This window comes from Gobio gobio (assembly GCF_949357685.1).
Source record: "Gobio gobio genome assembly, chromosome: 11".
Classification (NCBI taxonomy): Eukaryota; Metazoa; Chordata; class Actinopteri; order Cypriniformes; family Gobionidae; genus Gobio; species Gobio gobio.
Genome location: NC_137104.1, coordinates 50,118,492 through 50,142,195, shown reverse-complemented (window position 1 = coordinate 50,142,195; position 23,704 = coordinate 50,118,492). Strand labels below are relative to the sequence as shown.

Here is a 23,704-nt window from a genome sequence, read left to right as displayed (position 1 = left end):
CGAAAATGTTAGGGGACCCTTGGAAGAGATCCAGTCAGAACTGATGTCCTGTGTAACAGATGCGCACATTTGATTTGAACTGATTTTTGAACCGCTGGAGAACACGGCGCTGTTGTGCGTTCTCCAGGCTCACACATCCCCAATCCAGCGCTCCAGAGCAGATCACAAACAATGAATAACACACATGTATGCCACAATGACAATGTTTACTTTATGATGATTATATAGTAATATGTTTTAGACGGTTGTAACAATTCATATTTTAACTCCTAAACTTGAATGAGCAGCTGCAACTGCAACAGAGGCGCAGCAGACATTTCAAAATAAGGGTCCCGGTGTATTTCGAGCTTGTTTATAATTTAAAAGTAAAACATTATATATTCGTATTTGGTTACACAATAAAATGTATTTCATTTAATTCCCATTTAATTCATAGTCAGGAAAGACCAGTATTTGACACATATTCAATAAAGTATCAGGGTTAATAGTTCACTAAAACCATTATAAAAAATCATTACTTGAAATTAAATAAATGTTAACTGAAATTAAAAATAAATAAATAAACAAACTTATTTGAAGCTTTAGCTTTACCTGATATGGCCTACTAACTAAAAGAAATACAAAGTTATAAAAACTATATAGATGTTTTTTTTAAAAACTAACAAAAAAGTGAATTGAGCTATCTTTCGTGTATTTTTAATGTCAAAAACAAAATGATGTCAAAATTAAATGGAGCTTAAATGCTTCATGTATTACAATTTAACTAAACTCATTAGATTTTAGGAGACTAAATCTACAGTAGATTTAGTCAACTAAAATCTTATGATATTTAGTCGACTAAAACTAGACTAAAACTAAAAACAATTCAGGTGACTAAAATATGACTAAAACTAAATGGCATTTTAGTCAAAAGACTATGACTAAAACTAAATCAAAATTTGCTGTCAAAATTAACACTGGGGCGCATGTCGACCTCAAAAGGGGCACTCGCGAGCACCCTTCTGAGACCTAAAATGACAAATGGGACACCCTGCGGTCTCGTGGACTTAACGGACACGCATCTATGCTCAAACCAGAGCTGTTCGGACCAATGAAATTGTCAGGGCGGGCTTTATATGATGATGGACAGATGATCAACAGAAACATAATCATCACGTCACCAAATGAGAACGACGACGTTGATGTTGTGCGCTAGTTTGATGACATACATCACGAGTCACGACCAAACGTTAGCGATTGGTCATGGCAGATCCAGAGTGGCTCTGGGCAGATCCAATAGTTTTAAACTTCAACAGAGTTCCCGTCTTCAAGGAAAGCTTGTCAATGGAGAGTGGCCAGACTCTATGTACAAATTAAATGTACAAGAGTCTGGTAGGACCAGAGCATGACGACGTCAGGTTAGGAATGTTTAGTATAAATGTGTCAACTGACTAGAATGAATCTGGGCAGAAAACAGCACATCAGCGCTCCCTACAGGACAGACTGAGCAAACACAACTGCCCAGCTCACACATCTCATCCAGATCACTCAGATTCACTAGAAAACTTCTTTATTGTGTATAAAGTCATCAAACACCAACACGTGAACATTTAAAAATAATGACAAACAGCACAAATAAATAAATTGCGATTGTAGTTTGAGTTTCCCACAGATGATCATGTGATCAGGGCGTCATGTTACCTCGTTCTAATGATCTCCTGAGTGGCTAAACGAATGATCTCATTGAAATCAAACTGAATGTATTTCCTCCAGTATCTGCGGTCGCGTCCGTACACCTGCGCTGGATAACACGGACTTCCTGCAGGAGGAGACAAGCACATGCGGAATTACTCTCAACTATTGACGACACATCTTGATATCTTCTGGGATATATCTGGTTATTAAAAGTCTTCACACCCGTGTTTGTCTTTGTGATGAAAAAAGAGAGACAAAAATCATATCAGAACTTGTATTCTTTTAACGATTAATCGTGCAGACTTGAATGACACACTCCATAATGTCAGCTTCCATATCGTTAAAACAACAATTACGATGTTATCGTAGATGTCACTCTAAATAATGCTGGGTTGTTTTTTTTAACCCAAAATGCTGGGTTGAGACTGTTGGGTAATTTTTGTTGGTTTATTTGATCACATTTTAATCACCATTGGGTAGTTTCAAATTTCCAGTTGTTGGGTTAAACCTGCTGGGTCGCAACGCTTGGTTGAGAATTACCGTTTTATTTAAGAAAACTGTCATATGATTGTCTAGTTTTACAGTAATGCACGGGAGAAATTATAAGAATAATCTAGCAAGAATAACCCAGAATAGCAAATCCATTAATGGTAAAAATTGACTACATCTTGGGTTTTCTCAACAGCCCAGCCAATTTAATTTGGCTCAATTTAACCCAGCATGTGTTCTGTCCAATATTTACCCAGTGCTGGGTTGCCAATTGGGTTGTTTTTAACCCAGCCATTTTTAGAGTGTACATATCACACACTCCTAATGGAGAAAAATATCTGAAGAAAAACACACCGATGCCGTGGAATATTCTGGCCACGGCTCGACCGGAGAACTTCTCATCGCTGCGACTGGACAGGAAACCTCTGATGTCCGCACAGATCTGACCCTCCCAGTCCCTCATCTGAGGACGAAACACATCATCACACCAGATTCAAACCAGCATCCACACGCGAGGGTTCAGAGATATAAACATCTGCTCAAGAGTCACACCTTGCATTTGTTGAGCTCTTCCTCCTCATCCTCCTCTTCCTGATAGTGTTTGCTCAGGTCCAGGTTTCTCCTCTTGTCAAAGTAATCGCGCAGCAGCCCTTTGAGATCCTGACTCCGGCTCTCCTCCAGATCATCCATACACAGACTGCAGTTACGGTACGCAACACTGCACACACACACACACACACAGTCCCTCAAGTCAAATGTCAGTGCATGTAAAAGACCAATCACATTTCAGTATGCGAATCTTGCAATGACTTTTGAATGCTAAATATTCTATCAGTGAAAGTATTAAAATAGTGGCACTTTAAAACATTGCTATGATTTCAGCCGGATAGATGATTACATTTACATTTATGCATGTAGCAGATGCTTTTATCCAAAGCGACTCACAATAAAGAAACATAAGTGATCGGATGAGTGATGGCGAGTGTGTGTGTGTCTGACCTGCGGAAGGCTTTGAAGCAGGTTTTGAGCTGGTAGAGCTGCGTCCTCTCCTGCGCCATCACCCTCCCGTGCAGAAACGCTCCGACCGTGTCCAGCTCATCCGCCGTCAGGTCGCCATACGAGCGGAAGTAGAAGGACAGCGCTGAGAACTCCACGAGGACGCCGCTCCGGCCTGTGCCTCCATACGAACCTGAGGAGAAGAAGAACACAACAGAACAAGAGATTAGAACACAACTCCACACAATAAACCTGAGTAAAATAGAACAGAAACAAACACAACAGAACAGAAAAGAACAGAGTACAACATAATAGAATAGAGTAAAATAGAATAGAATAATAGAATAGAGTAAAAAAGAATAGAATAATAGAATAGAGTAAAATAGACTAATAGAATAGAGTAAAAAAGAATAGAATAAAAGAATAGAGTAAAAAAAATAGAATAATAGAATAGAGTAAAATAGAATAATAGAATAGAGTTAAAAAGAATAGAATAATAGAAAAGAGTAAAAAATAGAATAGAATAATAGAATAGAGTAAAAAAGAATAGAATAAAAGAATAGAGTAAAATAGAATAGAATAATAGAATAGAGTAAAATAGAATAATAGAATAGAGTAAAATAGAATAGAATAATAGAAAAGAGTAAAAAATAGAATAGAATAATAGAAGAGCAAAAAATAGAATAGAATAATAGAATAGAGTAAAATAGAATAGAATAATAGAAAAGAGTAAAAAATAGAATAGAATAATAGAATAGAGTAAAAAATAGAATAGAATAATAGAATAGAGTAAAAAATTGAATAGAATAATAGAAAAGAGTAAAAAATAGAATAGAATAATATAATAGAGTAAAATAGAATAGAATAATAGAAAAGAGTAAAAAATAGAATAGAATAATAGAAAAGAGTAAAAAATAGAATAGAATAATAGAATAGAGTAAAATATAGAATAGAATAATAGAAAAGAGTAAAAAATAGAATAGAATAATAGAATAGAGTAAAATATAGAATAGAATAATAGAAAAGAGTAAAAAATAGAATAGAATAATAGAAAAGAGTAAAAAATAGAATAGAATAATAGAATAGAGTAAAATATAGAATAGAATAATAGAATAGAATAAAATAAAATACAACAAAAGCACACAACATAATAGAATAGAGTAAAAAATAGAATAGAAAAATAGAATAAAATAATAGAATAGAGTAAAAAATAAAATAGATTAATAGAATAGAGTAAAATAAAAAATAAAATAAAATACAACAAAAGCACACAACATAATAGAATAGAGTAAAAATAGAATAGAAAAATAGAATAAAATAGTAGAATAGAGTAAAAAATTAAATAGAATAGAGTAAAATAAAATACAACAAAAGCACACAAATAATAGAATAGAGTAAACAATAGAATAGAATAATAGAAGAGTAAAAACAGAATAGAGTAAAAAATAGAATAGAATAGAGTAAAATAAAATACAACAAAAGCACACAACATAATAGAATAGAGCAAACAATAGAATAGAAAAATAGAATAAAATAATAGAATAGAGTAAAAAATAAAATAGAATAATAGAATAGAGTAAAATAAAATACAATAAAAGCACACAACATAATAGAATAGAGTAACAAATAGAATAGAATAATACAAGTAAAAAAAATAGAATGGAAAAGGGCAACATAATAGAATGGAAAAGAACAGATCAGATCAGAGTAAAATAAAATAGAACAGAAATGCACACAACATAGAACAGAACAGAACAGAAAACAACATAATAAAAGAGAAGAGAATAGTTCAAGGTTCATGGATTCGCCCTTGCTGAGGTTTGAAACCTACAAACTCAAAAGTTTCCAGACCACATCTTTAATTAATAATTTCTTAATCTTCTAATCAAATCTTTATTACTGCCATAATATAATAATAATAATAATTCTGTCCAGAAATGCCCACTTGGACAAGAGGAAATCCTTTGACTGACATGTAAAGTGTCCAGTCCCATTGTTTTGTGTGTTTTTTTCATGACAATTAGGGGAAGGTACATTGATTTTATCATAGAGGTCATATCCAATCAGAATGAAGCTAGTTGTTTTAAGGAAGCTTGTTGACTTTGGCGTGTCACATGCCTCTCCTCTCACCTGAGCCCCACTGCAGCTGTCTCATCCCTCTCTTCACCAGCGGAAGCTGCCAGCCCATAGTGTCCGCCAGCTCCACCACGTCAAACTCCAGAGTGTCACATGACTCCACACGCTCCCCCGCCATGCGTTTCCGCGCCAGCGTCACAGCGATCGGAGGACACCTAGCGACACACACAGTTACCACACACACCACTGAAGAGCTCTTGGAAATCAAAAACACACACTGTGTGTGACGTACAGTTTGGTGAGTTTGCGGAGTTGTTGTGGACCACCGTAACACTGCAGCTTGCAGACGGAGAGCGTCGGGTGGAGAAGCTCCACCCACTGCTGAGGATGAAGCTCCAGGTAACACAACAGAGTCTCCAGACCTAAACACACACACACAAATAATGAGCCAAATAGAGCTTAACCAAAGACAAGGCATATTTAAAAGAATCCTAGGGTTTTTTAATGAAATTTTTGGCAAGATCAGGATAAAATATCTTGGAATAACTGGATAAATATTTTAATCAATGAGACGACATGCAATTCCGAGATGGAGATCTAAAAAACACAGGAGGGCGAGTAAATGATTTTTGGGTGATCGATCCCTTCAAATATGTCATCAGATCTACTGTATTAAAGCACTTCATCTCATGTTTGTCTAAGTCTTCTCACTCTCTTCCGTGATGTCGAGGGCCTCCACGGTCTCCTGCATGGGAATGGCTCTCTCATGTGTGTGACATGCTCGCTGTACACACTCGTCACTCAATTTCATCCCGCCATCGCTCTCCTCCGGCTGCTCCTCCGCCGTCTGTGTTGGTTTGTTGTGCTCATGTGGAGTGTGTGTCTGTGGCGGTTGTTGCTCTGTGGGAGTCACTGTCTCGCTCGGCTGATGGTGTGAATCAGTGTCCTCACAAACCTCCATCTCCAGTAACTCACTGTCAGACACTTCTGCAGCCTACAAGGAGAGACGTTCAGACCTCAACACAACTCACACACACACACACACACACATATATATATATATTTGTAATTACTCAAGTCTCACCTGTGCCAAATCTAGCTGCTTCTGCTGAATCTGTCTGCATTTACACGGAGGAAAAACCTTCTGCACCAGTTTCTTCACTGTATAATAATCCACCGTGTCCGAGAAGATGTGCCTGCGCAGCTCGTGCAAATCTGCACCCTACATGCAATACACAAATAATAGAAAAAAACTAATTCAGTTATTGCAGTGTTGTTATTGGTAACTAAAATTAAAACTATAAAGCTACTAAAAATACATTATGTTAATTGAAATAAATCTGAAAAAAATATATATATAAATATTAATGAAAAACAAACTTAAATAAAATTTAAACCTGAAAAAAATGGGACCAAAATAACAAAAAAATTAAATTATATATATATACAGTGTGTTAACCAAGCCTGCAGCACTCTGAAGCCTCCGCGCCTCGATCGCCCCCTGGTGGTTGGTCCCAGTATAGCTGATAAACCCCACCTCTCCATGTATTACAATTAGGCATGTGCCGGTATCACATTTTCATGTTGCGATTAATTGCTGAAGCTTTTATCACGGTATACGGTATTATCACAATATTGAAATTTGTCGCACAAAAAGTGTTGTCATACTATAACAGGTTTAATAACTTTCTTATAACAAAAGAACCAAACATTTAAATACAATAAAGCAATACACACAAATGTATAAAGTAAACAAATATTTAAAACAGATTAAAGTGCAAAAGAATGATAAAGAACAATAGGTAACACTTTACAATAATGTCTCACCAGTTAATGCATTAACATTAACAAAGAATGAATAACTACATTTTTACAGTTATTATTCTTTGATAATGTTAGTTAAAAAAGCAACTGTTAGTTAGTTAGCGCAGGTCCATTAAATAATACAGTTACAACTTTTGATATTAATAATGTGTTATTAAATGCTGAAATTTACATTTAACTAAGATTAATACACGTTTTAGAAGTATTTTTCATTGTCAGTTTGTTAATGAATGAACTAATGTTAAATAATAGAGCCTTATTGTAAAGTGTGTGACTGAATAACAATCAGAACATATTCAAACAATATCTAGGGCATGTAATTTAGTCCAGATTAAAATATAAAATGTTTAAGTTTGAAAATGAATAGCCTTAAGTCTTGAAGTATTTAGGGGAAACGGCTGCATTTCTGCTGTTCCGTCAGCGCCCTCTGCTGTCAGAGAGTGAATGTGCACTTCAGCGTGTCTCTTTCACGCGCTCAGCCATGTGCTCATGCACGTTCAATTTGTTTACATCAGTGCGCGGTCCTCTTTTACATATTGTTCATTTTAGACGGTTGATGGGTAAAGTATTCTTAAATTACATTCTAAAAATCTGAATAATTATTATATAATTATAATAATTATATAAATATTGCGGTATATCGTATTACCGTTTACCAGCACATGTCTAATTACAATGGACGCGAGACAAACTAAACAATTAAATTCCACTTCAAATAACTGTTTCCTAAAGATGGTTTCTGTCATTTTAGGCAGTTATCATCACGATGATTTCATTTCAAGTGTTTGTTTTTAAAAGAGTTGAGTTTCAGTGAGTTATTTGATACTAAAAAAAAACGGGGGGGTGTGACGTGAACTTCTCTGAGTGAAGTTGTCACTGAGGCACTAACAGACTTTTTTCGGGATTTTTGGGAGGAGATTGGAGCTTTAGCTTTCATTTCTACATTTTCATAACTGTTTATTTCCCACCAACATAATGAATTGTTCTGCATCTGTGAGAGTGTGGGCGGGCTTTTGATAACCGCGCCTCTACTTCCTGTTCTCTACTGCGCAACTCCGGTACCGAGATCGCTACTGCGCAGACTTGGTCCCAAATCTGCACAAGATGTCAGAGCCGTGTGCGGGCCTCCGAAAGCTTCGACTCTCGTCAGCGGAAGTCAATGAAGTCGCATCGTCCATATTTTTTTTCCGTCTATGGTGTTAACTGAATAGAAAAGGTTCCTCATGAGGTTAAAACCAGCACAATCTAATAAAACATGCTTCAGGGATAAAGGATTTTGACACAAAGAACATTTTGTTGGCTCTTCTAATATCCTGGAATGGCCTATTTGGCAACGGGTATAAATCATCTGTTGCCATCGATTTGAAAAATGATAGAAACGTCTTCTCCCAACACTGGGACTGATTTCATGGACTTTGTTCATGGAGTGTAGATCCAACTCTGTTTGCCATTTGCTATTTATAAAGCAATGTATTATAGGTTTTCGATCCCTAGCAGCTATTGTGCAATTTCTGAGATCTGCTGATAATTCCTCTTTTGTGGCAGTGTCTTACTATATTAGTATGTAACATTAAAATAGTTGCTACTGTGAAATCATGAATGAAAGTACAACTCATTCACAGACCTCTGGGTCTAGAAACAGGTGGCAGTGCGCCGGGTGTCCGTCACGTCCCGCTCGGCCAATCTCCTGCACGTAGCTCTCGAAGCTCTTGGGCATGTTGTAGTGGATGATCCCACGCACGTCCGATTTGTCCAACCCCATCCCGAAGGCCACGGTGGCCACCACCACACGCAGCTCCCCGCACATGAAGTTATTCTGCACGCGCCGCCTCTCCGACGCAGACATCCCGGCGTGGTACGCTTCCGCGATCCACTTCAGCGGCTTACGGATCTTCTTCCTAGCTGAATTGAGGGGAAGAAATTACATAAATACCTCAAAATAAAGCAAACAAGCTGGAGTGTTATGCACGGCAGTGATGTATTTTACCCAGAGCTTTCTTCTTCTTCCCCACAGGGTTGTCCTCCTCATCCTCTCGTGCTGGTTTGGACGACTCTCTCAACATCACTCCCTGCAGGCAGGTGCGCAGCAGTGCAGAGATACGGGACGTCTCCTCTCGTCTGGTGCAGTACACGATCACCGACTCTAGAGCGCCAAAGCGTTCGCCCTTCAGCAGAGACACCAGAGCCTGTAGGAGACAACATTGAGACATTCTGGATTTACTGCATGAAAAATGCATAGGAAGATGCATCAAATGCCTCAAACCAAGTTCAAAATATTGTACCACGATGATCCATTTTTTATAAAGATGTTTAATCTTAAGGCAGCAATAAACAAAAGAAGTGCCAGTAATACAAAGCTTCAGTCATCGTTCTCGATTGGAGCAACACAAGACTAAACGCACTTGATCTTTGTCTCTGTCCATGGACACGGACAGCTGGAGGTTGTGAGGGACAGCGGCAGAGCGGACAGCGATTCCGTCCTGGTCGCTGATGTCCAGGTGTCGGGCGATGTCCAGCGCTGTGGACAGAGTGGCCGTGGCGGTGAGACCCAACAGACAGCGCACACCCAACCGATCCCTGAGCACCTACGCAACACAAACACACATTTATTTTGGACTGATCGAATGCAGAATAGGGTTGGGTATCGTTTGATTTTTAACAATTCCGATTCTGCTTATCGATTACGATTCTTATCGATTCCTAATTTAGATTCCAATAGGATAAAAAAAAAGAAACCTTAGATATCATTCACATTTATTATTAAGCTATTATTGCAAAACATTTAATTGTGGCTGAATACCAGGAACTTTTGCCTATGGTATAAAAATATCCATAGTCTAATATAAATTTCAAGCATTATTAAAGACAAGTAAACACTCAGTAATTAAAAAAAAGAACAAATAAACAAGTTAGTAATAAATACAATTGAACAAAGATAGGATTGAAATAAACATTTTCAGGTAGGTACAGAAACTGTAATCAAATGTAAAATAACAAATAATATAGGCTTTACATAACAAATATAGTTAAAAGTTATCCTGTCTAGAACAGCAAGTGAATTTTATAGTCTTTTGTTGTTTGATTAACGTTATCATAGAGACGGCATCAAGAAAATCTGCCGTCAGCGACATAACCGACTGTGTTTATGAGAGGATTTTGAAATTTTTGTGTATATTTGTCCATTCGCGTGTGCAAAAAGACGGTTAATTATCGCACACAATTCATTCACTATAAGAAGCCGTTCTGTGCGCACGTGTGTGTGTGTGTGTGTGTGTGTGTGTGTGTGTGTGTGTGTGTGTGTGTGTGTGTGTGTGTGTGTGTGTGTGTGTGTGTGTGTGTGTGTGTGTGTGTGTGTGTGTGTGTGTGCAGCGTGTGTGTGTGTCTGCAGTAGAGCTGCAACTAACGATTATTTTTTCTGTCGACTAATCTAACGATTATTTTTTCGATTAGTCAACTAATCTAGCGATTATTTTCCAGATTAATCTGATGATTTTTTTTTTTTGATTATTGTATTTCAAAGAGGGTAGTGAATTTGTATATTATTTTAACATGAAATCAATGAATGATGACAATATGAATTGTATTTCAGGAAGGGTAGTGTACTTATGCCATTTTTTTATGAAATATATGAACACAAGAAGCATTTTAAACATCATGTATAATGATACAATTCATCATAAAATGTATACAGAATAGGAAAAGTTGTTTACTATAATAGTTGAGTTTGATTTACTTATTGATTTGTGTCAATAGTAAACGAAAATGCACTTGTATTTATCTGCAAAAGTTTCACATACAGGAGCTTTCAGCATAGTGTTAATGTATAACTAGTCGTCTATTTTGAAGATATACATGTGCATAAACAACGACTAAAGCTGCCAGAAGTTTTTGCCCAAACTTCAAAGACACATTTAAATTATTAAAACTAGAGGCATATCTTAACTTTAATGTTACTTTAATCATGTAAACTACCTATATACAGCATGTTATTATGCATATGTGTTTGGGACAGAGGGGAACCAGGTCGCATTTGCAGCAGATATATGCAGCCCATAATAAATAAAAGCTCGAGACGTACTGGGGTCGGAGAAGAACACCGAATGGACAATATTCGTCTGTATTTGCAATACACACACCACATTTCAACTGCGCGAGACGAACACTGGCAGTGTGAAAGCCCAATGGGCGTGCGCGGCTCCCGCTCTCCACTCGCACAGCTTCTGCTCAGCCACCGCGCGCAGTGTGAAACCGGCATTACAGAGCGAACAAAGCAGTTTTATTCGGCTTCTGTTTAAAGTACTCCCACACTTTTGAATGTCGCGGTCTGGCTTTATATGATAAATGATCATTTTCACTATGCACGGGAGCAGAAGCCGCCATTATTCTAGATCTTCTGTTCTATTCTAGAACGTAAATAATGTGACGCCAACGCATCAGCGCATTTCACGTATGTCGACGTATTTTCGTAGTCGCGTCGTTGCAGCTCTAGTCTGCAGCACAGGAAATAGCATGCGCATTTGTGTGTGTGTGTGTGCAGCGGTTAAAAACCACAATAAAATTTAACCGATAAGCGGAATCGAAATGCACGTTTTCTTATCGCATCACCGGTTCTGGGCAATTTGGAACCGGTTCTAAAATGGTACCGGTTCTCGATACACATCCCTAATGCAGAAAAATCCAATGCATTTGAGAGACTCACCTTGCACAGTCTCAGGTAACAGGGTCGGAAGTTGTGTGACCATTCAGACACGCAGTGAGCCTCGTCGATACAGGCGAAGGCCACCGGGGGAAGCTGGTCTGCAGGTGGGAGACATCCTGACCCTGAGTGACCTCCACCAACCAGCGCTTCAGGAGACAACAGCAGGACATGCACCTGACCGGCCTTCACCTACACACACAATAACATATGTCAACTTAGACACACACTCCCATGAGTCTCACACCTTTTCCTGAGTAGTCAAGATGCATCAAGATGTGAACATTTTGATCCAAATGTTTTGATGTGTGACACTGTTAGAGGTCAGATTAGGACCAGTGTTGTTATAGCTAAAGGGTTATTTCACCCACTGTCATTAATTACTCAACCTCATGTTGTTCCAAACCCCTAAGACTTAAGACATCCAAAGATAAACGAAAGTCTTGCGGGTCTGGAACGACATGAGGGTGAGTAATTAATGACAGAATTGTAATTTTTGGGTGAATTATACCTTTAACTAAAAGTGATTTATCGCTTTATACTTCATTACTGTATTACAAGACATGCTACATATCATTTGAAGAGTACTTCATATTCTTTGTACCTTCTCAATGGCCGCCTCTCTCTGTTTCTGAGACATGTTGGAGTGGATACAGGCAGCTTTCAGTTTCGATGGGAGTCCAGAAAGCTTCACAAACAATGTAAAAAAGAAACAAAATACTTGAAACGGCTGCTCTACTTTCCACGAGATGTTTTAAGCTAAATGCTCTTAATAATTTTCACCTACACAATATATCTAATGAACGCGAGCAAGAATTTCCTGCATTATAATCACAAAATATGCTGGAATCATTAAGTTACAGCAATACTGTGCCTCATTTCATTTGCAAAGTCACATGTACCTGATCGTCCATCAGAGACACCAGAGGAGACACCACCAGCGTGATGCACTTTGACCTCTGGGCGTACAGGTAGGCAGGAAGTTGGTAGCACAGGGACTTGCCCATTCCAGTGGACAGAACCACCAGTGTGGACAGACCTAAACGAAAACAAAACCGATGGATTAGAGCACCAGCTTCATTCAGCGATTGTGCACACTTCAGATTCAAACAGCAAAACATGTGGTTTGAAAATGAGTTTATGAAATTAATTTGTCTCAATGAATGCATCTTTTTTAACAGTAAAATCCATGTTTTGAAGTATCAACAGCTAAAATATGCAGAAAATCCTATCAAATGTGATTTGAAATGAAAATGTCAGGTTTATAGAAATCTGTTTCTGTCACATCGCAATTCAAGTAGTTTTATTCATCATTTAGAAGAGAAAATATATATATTTTTTATTTACCCAGTATTATTAATATTTTTTCCCATATCATTCAATATCGATATTCAAGCATATCATTAATTTCAAATGTTTATTAGACCTCAACAATAAATGTAATCAACACCTGTGTGTTTACAAGTAAACTCCACATTATAAGCTACCTTTTAATTTAGGGACCTACGAAGTGTGCTTTTTTTCTCCCCTAGATGTATGCAATCAAATATTTTTTTCCCGCAAGCATTTTCTGTTTTATTTTATCTGGATTCTGTGTGTTTTATGATTTATTATTATAAATGTAGAATGAAAAAATGTATGTCTGAGGAAATTAATTCATAAAACTTTTATTTTGTATTTCAATATTATCAAATGAAAGTATAAATCATTTAATACAATTGCATTTTTATTTTTGTCAAATAAGGAGCAGAACTTAGTACAATGTATAAATAATAATAATAATAATAATAATATTATTATTATTATTATTATTATTAAGATAATTTTAATGTTTTCATTATCATTATTTTACATTTAAAATCATAACTTCTTAAACTTTTATTTTGGCTGTTGTTTTGAGTGTGCATTTGGCCATGGCTTTTATCAAATTAAATTGTGAAATGCTGGAGAAGTGAACTCTCTGGAGAAGAAGTTCATGTGTTCATGTCCTCATACATTAAAGGATTAGTTCACTTTTAAATAAACTTTTGCTGAATTTACTCACCCCCATGTCATCCAAGATGTCCATGTCTTTCTTTCTGCAGTCGAAAAGAAATTAAGGTTTTGGATGAAAACATAGTTTTTTCTCCATATAATGGACTTCAGTGGGCTCCAAACAGTTCAAGGTTCAAATGACTTGAATGTTTCAGTGCAGCTTCAAAGGGCTTTAAACGATACCAGACGATGAATAAGGGTCTTATCTAGCGAAACGATCAGTTTCTGCGAGAAACCGAGCAGTATTTAAGCTATTATTTTACCTCTTATCAGACGAACGCGATCATCTCTGAGCTCAGCCATAACTTCCGGAAAGTGAGGTCAAATTAGATCGTGGTTATAGATATATCGATAGTAGATGCTTCATTCTACTGATCCGTGCAGTCGCTAATGAGGCATCTACGTATACATCTATGACCACAATCTAATTTGACCTCACTTTCCGGAAGTTATGGCGGAGCTCAGAGATGATCACGTTCGTCTGTTAAGAGGTAAAATTATAGCATAAATACTGCTCGGTTTCTCGCAGAAACTGATCGTTTCGCTAGATAAGACCCTTATTCATCGTCTGGTATCGTTTAAAGCCCTTTGAAGCTGCACTGAAACTGTCATTTGGACCTTGAACCGTTTGGAGCCCATTGAAGTCCATTATATGGAGAAAAACCCTGGACTGTTTTCATCCAAAACCTTAATTTCTTTTCGACTGCAGAAAGAAAAACATGGACACCTTGGATGACATGGGGGTGAGTAAATTATCAGCAAAAGTTTATTTAAAAGTGAACTAATCCTTTAAGGTGCATTTTGGTCGATCGGATCACAAGTTGATGATGCTGAATACAGCTGTAAACAGGGTTTTGAGCTTGTCCACTTTCAACCACTTCCAGATATATTCGGAAACACATTTGACCGGATTGATACAGAAAAAGGAGACTTTATAGCCATATCTAAATCTGATCATGCATGCTATCAAATATCAAAAATGACTCAAAAGTTTATTATTGATAGTGTTTTTCTCGACATGACACTCCACTGTCCCATAAAAATAAAAAAGCCACAAAAAAAGACATAATGAAATGCAGTAATGCCTCAAGCTTTCTCCCACCTGACAGGATTCTCATGATGGCCGTCTCCTGGCCAGGCCTGAAGGACTTGTAACCAAAGTCTCGGAGCGCTTCGTACACCTCTGGAGGGACATCTGTGGAAAATCACAGGAGAGGAAAGAGAATACATAGGTGACATCTGCACAGAATAAAGCTCTAACGGCCCTATAATGTGACGTACCTTGAACTTTGCCATCATCATTTGGTGTGTAGAGCGGCTCCATAGGTGGAGGAGGTGCAGGCCGCTCATAATCTGGTCTGATGATGTTGAGCAGTACCTCCGCCTGTTGCTCCTCCGTTTCCTTCTCAGAAGAGTCCCCGCCCACAATGGGAGGAACCACTGTGGTAAGAACGCAAAACATTGGTTGCAATGATGTTGCTTGGGTGTTTAAATATTTTTGCACATTGCTATGCAGTTGATATGGTGTTCTGGATGGTTGCTAGTAGGGCAGCACGATATTGGAAAAAACTGACATTGCAATATTTCGTTTTTCTGCTATGCTTTACTCTGAAACATACAGAGCATAAATTAAAAGTAAATCGCAGCCTTCGCGCCTTAAGACGCATTGCGATAAATCGTGCTAGGATGTTTTGTGACAACTGACTACTGGAAGTATGGCATCTGACCCTGTGTGTGAACATGTGACCCATGCAGACCCACCAATAGGCTCGGATCGCAGTGTTCCTGTCGCCCGAGCAACTTCCTCCAGAGTGGGCAGCTCAAACTCTTCCTCCTCTACTGGGGTGTCCTGCTGTTCTGCAGAACTCACGACAGGAGCTGCAACACAAACATGATATCATTAACATAATCGCATAATCATGAGAGCAGAGTCATGTGACCTGCACAGCCTCTCACCTTTTCCTCGACAGTCTCGAGCCCAGTGACCCGTACCGCCACACTTGTAACAAGTGTCGCCTTGATGATTGAAGCCCCCGAACCGCCCCCTGCCTCTCCCGAATCCGCCCCCAAACCGCTCGCCCTTCAGCTGGAACTTCTGCATGTACATCTGCAATCATAAAACATTGACAAAAGCACATAATATGAACTACACAATGGAAAAAACTATGTATAAACAGTGAGCGTTTTTTTTTACTATTTAAATTATAAAAATGACATTGATAAATACTACTATTGCAATAATACTACTGTACTGTTAAATAAAAAATAAAATAAGTATTTAATAATAATTCACAAAAAACTGTAAAATTACAATAGCCTACTAATATGTATGGCTGCATTAATTTTTCTGCATTTAAGGAACACTCCACCGTTTTTAGAAATAGGGCTTATTCAACATCTTTCCTACATTTAGATATGTGGGCAAATGCATTTTTGTCTCAGTGCATGCATTGTTTTAATTTGGCAGGGTCGCCGCTAGCTTAGCTTAGCATAATGAATCCTATGTTGCCAGCTAGCATGTCCCAAGTAAAACTTAGTGCATCGCCTGCGCTTCCCCATAATATAGTCCCAAGTTAATATCTGCCTAGGAAATCGCCTAGTCTTAATCTGCATCGCTATTTGTACTCGTTGTAAATACGCAGGCCACAAGAAGTAATTAGGTGGGTTTTTTTTTTTATCACTTTTACTCGGGACATGCTAGCTGGCAACATAGGATTCATTATGCTAAGCTAGCGGCGACCCTGCCAAACTAAAACAATGCATGCACTGAAACAAAAATGCATTTGCCCACATATATAAATGTAGGAAAGATGTTAAATAAGCCCTATTTCTAAAAATGGTGGAGTGTTCCTTTAATGCATTGCTTTTATTTATTTATTATTTTGACGGAAAAACGACAAAATACCTTAAGCATATTTTTTGTTACAAAAAATATTGGCAAAATATTAGAAGCAATTCAAATAACAATTTTAATAACATGATTCGCGTGTTTCCTTCGGATTTACGCAATTCACGTGGGTCATAATTCTGGACTGAAAATCCGTATAAATACACAAAAAATCACATCCCTAATTGTCTTTTAGGAATTATCTATTAGGAATGATAATAATTCCTAAAATAATCTTTTAGGAATTATTTCAGCAAAAATGTGAAAAATCTGACGTATAAAGAAAGACAATTCTCAAAAAATTGCATGAAAACTCAAGATGCATCAAATCTGTCAACAACAATGCCACACTAAGGGTTTAGAGCTATGATGGAGGGAAAAGACTATATGCTATATGTAGCTATATGCTGTGTACAAATGGCAGCTCAAATGTATTAAACCAATCTGTATTTGAGTTTCACTGTAGAAGGTAAATCATATGACAACTATTCATTTAGAGAAGATCTTAGATGTTAGATGGAAAATGTTACCAACTGACCTGTTTCCTCAATGCAGCCCCTCTCAAAGCATATCCTTTGACATGGGACTTCTTCTTCAAATTGATTTTCACAAAGTTCCCATCTGTGTTTTTGGTAGGCCTGGTTCAAGATGAAAATAATAAATCAATAAAACATAAAAATACGTGACAGCTATTGGCATGTTAATGCTACCCACTTGACCCTGGCGGTGTTCCTCATCTTGTACGCGGCGGCTCTGGCCTCCTCCTCATCCACCTCTCCCAGCAGATTCTCCTGAGGAATTGCTTGTTTCTGGGGTTTATTTTTCTCTGAGCTGGTAGCATCCTCCTCCTCTTCCTCATTGACTTTTCCTTTCCTTTTCCTTCCTTTTTGGGGCTGACCCTCCCCTTTACCCTCTCCTTTCTTAGTTCTCCGTCTCTTTTTCACTCCGCCTTCCTGCGCCTCAGATTCATCCACGTCATCGTCACCCTCCCTTTGTCTTTTTCGACCTTTTGTTTTTTTGCCACCTTCGGCTTGTGTTTTTTCACCCGAGTCTTGATCTTTTCTAGCCCTGGGTTTGCGTTTCTTAGTTTTTGCAGGAGATTTGGGCTCATCTGAACACGTCTCACCGTCTCCAGTGAGAGCTACAGTGTCTTTTTTATATACCTGTTCACCATGAGGCCCCGGGGAGCCCAATTTTGCATCCAGCACCACATTGTCCCTTATTGAAGACGCTACTAGACCTTTCTGTGCTCCGTCCTCTGGCAAGAAAGATTTACTCTTCTCCAATGAAACCTTTGGAGATGTTTGACCCTGATTTGACACAGTTTCGCTTCTAAAAGTAGGTGATAATAAACGCTCCTCAGTTTTGGTCAGCTCTGAATTCCCTGCAACAGGTTTCTGATGTTCCTCCACCTCATCGAAGACCTGGCAGCGTGCAAGCCATCCACTGTCCACGGAGGAAATCCTCTTGGTTATGGACTGCCTGAGGAACTGGAGCCTCTCCACGCTCTTGTGTGCGGAGCCCACAGCTGGAGAAGACCAGGATTTGGAGGGGGTCACAGAAGGGAAGGGATCCGATGGCTCATCCTCAAACTTCGCGCTGGCCGTCTGTACAGAAGGAGCGCTGGGGTCTGGACGCGTGTTGGCTGACTTTGGTGTGTGAGTCTCAACATCTGTCTGTGTTGCGCTGGAGTTTGGAGTGTCCTGCAGTGGTTTGGTTGGCGTCCGGCGAGGGGTTGTAGCTTTTTTCAGAGAAAATGAGCGTTCCTGGAATTTAGCATACATGACAAGAGATTAAAAGGACAGATATTCTGCTGCCTATTTATCCAATTACATTTATTAATTGTTTCTATCAGATTCAAAGTACCATTATTTGTTCAAAACAGCCATTAATGTCATCTAGATTGTGAAATGCAAGAAGTACAATACAGTAATGATGCTTTTACAACATCCTAATCAGAGTAAATGTGTCAGAATGTGTTTACCAATATAACAAATTGCAGATTTTTATTGTTCTGTCTTTTTATAAAATTATACCCTTTTAAATGAGTTACAGTCACTGATTAAGATTATTTGTAATGGCATTTTTACTGTATTTTACAGCTTGAGTTAAACTTTTTCAATCTAAATGATAAAAAAATACAAAAATTTCACAATACATCAAATCATAATCAGTGTACAACATGTTTTTTTTTCTATATATTTACCCAAATAGGCTGAAATAAACAGCAACTACTATATACTTTTTTTTAAATGAAAACACCTAAAAACTTTTAGTAAAAAATGTAGAAAAAAATATTTTAATAACCTTTTTAATAATTACAAATTTAAATAAATTATAGTAAACTATATCTTTTTTAAATAAAGAGATCTGTTTCCACTGATTAAAATTAATTTTATGTATCAAATATGATCAGAATCAGTGATAATCAGTGGACAACATGTTTTATAATATATTTACCAATATAATGATATGCCGTAATAAAGAACAACTATACACCATTTCTAAAAACATCTAAAAAAAAGATGTCTTTTATTGACCTTTTCAATAATTACAAATGTAAATAAATTATATTATATCTTTCTTTTTAAATAAAGAGATCTGTTTCCACAAATTAATATTAATTTTATATATCAAATATTGTCAAAATCAGTCATAATCAGTGGACAACATGTTTTATAATATATTTACCAATATAATAATAGGCCGTAATAAACAACAACTATACACAATTTTTTATGAAACATCTAAAACATTTAGTAAAAATTTCCTTTTTAATGACCTTTTTAATACCATAATTAAAATTTTAAATAAATTATATTATATCTTTTTTTAAATAAAGAGATCAGTTTCCACTGATTAATATACATTTTATATATATCAAATATTGACAAAATCAGTAATTTTCTTAATATATTTACCCACATAACAAAAAGCCGTAATAAATAACAACAGCTATATATTATTTTATTACAAAAACATCTAAAAACATTTAGTAAAAAATGAAGAAAAAAACTGTTTTTTAATAACCTTTTTAATATTTACAAATTTAAATAAATTATATTATATATATTTTTTTTAAATAAAGAGATTTTCCACTGATTCATTTTAATTGTATTATTTGATTATTTATTACTTCATTATTTATTACATGACAACAGCAGCTGTTTGGAACAAATACTGGTACCCTGACTGAAAAAATAATAAACATCACATTGTCAAAAGACAAAAAAAAAAAAACATTGAGATATAGTTTAAGTAGTATCAGAGCTCATGATACAGCATAAGTAATATTCACCTTTGTTACAGCTCCAAGATTGTTCTTCAGCTTCATGCCAAAGTACTGAGCCGAAGCTATCAGCGTCTCTTTATCATCTGATGAGAGCTTCGGCACCGCGGCCGGCTGATTCTTTCGGTTGAGGTGAGACCCCCAGCATCCAGATCCCTGAAAACAGTGAATGTAGACATTTACTGGACCGGTTATGATCTTCAGAAACTATAAAAGCGGCTGATGAATGTTCAAATGAAGAAGGTTTGTCTTCTCACGGTTGTGGATGAGCGACTCTCTGGGGGTTTTGTTGGATCTTCCTGCTCTGAGCTCTTTGTTTCCTTTGCTTCTTTAAGAGAACGATATTCTTTATAAAGTTCTGCAAACACAAGAACATACAGGTGAAAAACAAAACAAACTAAGTATGAAAGCTTAACATGAACAACGTTAACACAACAAAATAATCTTACGTCTCGTCTCCTCTGGAGCTTTATCAATGTCATCCTTCAAAACAAAAGATATGTTAGTACATAAGTAATTAAGCTGTCAGTCAATGATATAATATATATATATAATATATAATATATATATATATATATATATATATATATATATATATATATATATATATATATATATATCAGTAAACAACACAAGAAAAACACAAAACAACATAATATCAAAAAAACATAAGACATAGCCGAACAAAATAAAACACAAGACAAGAAAACCAGATTGCATAACATAAAACAACACTACAGGATACCTTATTGGGCTTTCTGTTGTTTGTTTGGAAGAAAGATTGTTCCCATTTCTTCAGGAGGATTTTTACATCATTGTATCGATCCATTTGTTCACTTTATCCGTGAAAACGAATATAAACACAGACTCATTCAACACTTTTGACTTTATAATTCCTTCATAGAACACATAATGTCTTTCAAACTCGCTATAAAAGTACCATGTCAGTTATAGAGACATATTTATCTTATATAAAAGACAATATTTATCTTAAGTTATATAAAAGAGAACTTATGCTTGTTTCTCACTCACTGAACTGAGACTTTCCACTGAACGCGCCAAATGTCAAACCTGTGTTGAAAACAATAGATGACTTCCGCCTCTTCCCGGTTATGTCATAATAAAAGTCCTCAACAAAATCGTATCATAGACCGCAGAAGGCATGGTTAATTTTATTAACTTTTTAAAATACAATTACAAATTCAGTTTTTCTTACATATAAATATGAATGTCAAAAAAGAAACATAATTTATCTGAAAACACAGAATGTTTGGTAACAAGTATATATTATTATAGCAGTAATGTGGTGATGTCAGACGATAATACCATGGTATTTTGATATATTCCATGGTATTTAAATTCAAGTTTCAACGTGTGCATGTCAACAATCAGCATACTGTGGTACCCAAATAAACACATAGCCTACAAAGTTCTAGTGCTGTCAAAAATATTAACCATGATTAATCACATCTAACATATTAGTTTGTTTTACATAATGTGTGTGTGTGTGTGTGTGTGTGTGTGTGTGTGTGTGTGTGTGTGTGTGTGTGTGTGTGTGTGTGTGTGTGTGTGTGTGTGTGTGTGTGTGTGTGTGTGTGTGTGTGTGTGTGTGTGTGTGTGTCTTTGCATATATAGGCTACAAACACATATACACAGATCAGGCATAACATTATGATATAATAATTTATAAAAAATGAAGGTACACTATTGTGGTGGTCCCCCTTTTGCTGCCAAAACAGCCCGTTGAGGCATGGATTAAACTAGACCCATTAAGGTGTGCTGTGGTATCTGGCACCAACATTTCCTGTAAGTTGTGACTTGTGAGGTGGGGCCTCCATGGATGGGACTTGTTTGTTCAGCACATCCCACAGATGCTCGATTGGATTGAGATCTGGGGAATTTGGAGGCCAAGTCAACACCTCAAACTCTTTGTTGTGCTCCTCAAACCATTCCTGAACCATTTTTGCTGAAAGAGCCACAGCCACCAGGGAATACCTTTTCCATGAAAGGGTGTACATGGTCTGCAACAATGCGTATGGTACGTGTCAAAGCAACATCCACATGGATGGCAGGACTCAAGGTTTCCCAGCAGAACATTGCCCAAAGCATCACTGCCTCCGCCGGCTTGCCTTCTTCCCATAGTGCACCTGGTGCCATGTGTTCCCCAGGTAAGCCACGCACACACACTCGGCCATCCACGTGATGTAAAAAACACATAGACCAGGCCACCTTCTTCAATTGCTCTGTGGTCCAGTTCTGATGCTCACGTGCCACTGTTAGTGCTTTCGGTGGTGGACAGGGGTCAGCATGGGAACCCTGACTGGCCTACGGCTATGCCGCCCCATACACACAGGCAAATAATATATGTATTTATAATGTAAACACAAACTGTTATGTTAGATGCGATTAATCGTGATGAATCAAGTTAAGCACATATCCAAAATAAACATGAATAATGAATCATTATAACTGAACAATTATGAACAGAGTGTCTTCAGTCTGAATTAAATATACTGTGATTAAATGTCCTTTTTTCCTTCATAACAGGCCACATGGTAGCTTCTGCCCATGGACATCACTCGCACAATCTCATTTGAACCCTGTGGCCATAAACAAACACAAATCAATATTTCAAATCATGATCACTGCTGTATATGAGATCAAATATGATGACCATACAAATGACACATGATATTTGCAAAATAATAATCATAAAATACCTCAGTGGGAAGTATTAACTGTTTACATACAGCACAGGTCTGGGCTAAAAACCTGTACAAGAAATACAAACACACATATATAAATATTACCACAAAATATATGAATAAGATAATGGAGGAATGTTCATGTCTTATAATTGGGGTTACTTTTTTAGCCATAAATGATTAAAATATTTAATAAAACTATGGGAAATTTGATTTGGACATAATGATTAAATCTTTCAATTTAATCATGATAATCTTTCATGAATTAATAATTAGATTAAATATTCATTGTCTGTGCAGAATTGTCTTACTGTAAGTGTCCATGTCAGCATATTGTTCACCTGTGGTAGTCTTTCACACAATATATCTTGTTTTGTGTGTCAACACTGAACGGCTGTCCCTCCAGCATCTCATTACAGACGACACAGCGGAAACAGTCGGGATGGAAGGACTTTCCCAAAGCCTGGAGAACCTACAGGGGTCGGAGGTCATCTTAGTGCATTTTGTTTTAGATTAGATTCATTAAATACACTCAAAGTGACCTTCAGACTGACCATATCTGTGATTAAATATCCACAGGACGTGCAAACCTCTGCAAAGTGCTTGACGCTGGAATACTAGAAAAGAAAAAAGCATTAAAAGCACTCTTGCACTCTAAATTGAGAGCAAGAAAAAGTTAATAAACAAGACCAGACCACAGACCAAATAATCCTCCTCACAGAACACCTGCCCTGAAAAGTCATAAAACTGCTTTCCTTTTAGTTTCTGGCCTGTTTTAAAGAGAAAAGAAACATATATATGATCTTGAGTTTATTTCATTTTCTGGTAAAAGTATTGTGTCCGCCTGAGTAACTTTACGCTCTCATGTAAAAGTATTGTGTCCGCCTGAGTAACTTTACGCTCTCTTGTAAAAGTATTGTGTTCGCCTGAGAAACTTCACACTCTCTTGTAAACATATTGTGTTCGCCTGAGAAACTTTACGCTCTCTTGTAAACATATTGTGTTCGCCTGAGAAACTTTACGCTCTCTTGTAA

The 23,704-nt window shown here is 37.0% G+C and overlaps 1 protein-coding gene across 1 annotated transcript; it reads right to left on the bottom strand.

Moving 5' to 3' along the window:
• Positions 1-1,534: 1,534 nt before the first annotated feature.
• Positions 1,535-21,068, bottom strand: recql4 (RecQ helicase-like 4). The gene is made up of 24 exons (XM_079828921.1): positions 20,711-21,068; positions 20,415-20,448; positions 20,223-20,323; positions 19,975-20,121; positions 17,391-18,442; positions 17,215-17,314; positions 15,746-15,896; positions 15,551-15,667; positions 15,071-15,229; positions 14,892-14,984; positions 12,658-12,794; positions 12,360-12,443; positions 11,759-11,947; positions 9,462-9,644; positions 9,047-9,245; positions 8,684-8,961; positions 6,320-6,457; positions 5,947-6,229; positions 5,528-5,657; positions 5,290-5,450; positions 3,163-3,352; positions 2,716-2,881; positions 2,518-2,626; positions 1,535-1,798 (listed from the first exon to the last, which is right to left on the bottom strand). The coding sequence occupies exons 1-24, from the start codon at positions 20,792-20,794 to the stop codon at positions 1,677-1,679; spliced, it is 4,407 nt and encodes a 1,468-aa protein (XP_079685047.1). The 5' UTR covers positions 20,795-21,068; the 3' UTR covers positions 1,535-1,676.
• Between the last annotated feature and the right edge of the window lie 2,636 nt (positions 21,069-23,704).

Excerpts from the sequence above, each read along its gene's own strand:
- recql4 (XM_079828921.1), bottom strand. The coding sequence starts at position 20,794 with ATGGATCGATACAATGATGTAAAAATCCTCCTGAAGAAATGGGAACAA. Across the intron at positions 9,246-9,461 it reads TGGACAGAGACAAAGATCAA|GCTCTGGTGTCTCTGCTGAA; the intron begins GTGCGTTTAGTC and ends TGTCTCCTACAG. Across the intron at positions 3,353-5,289 it reads ACAGCTGCAGTGGGGCTCAG|GTTCGTATGGAGGCACAGGC; the intron begins GTGAGAGGAGAG and ends TCTTCTCCTCAG.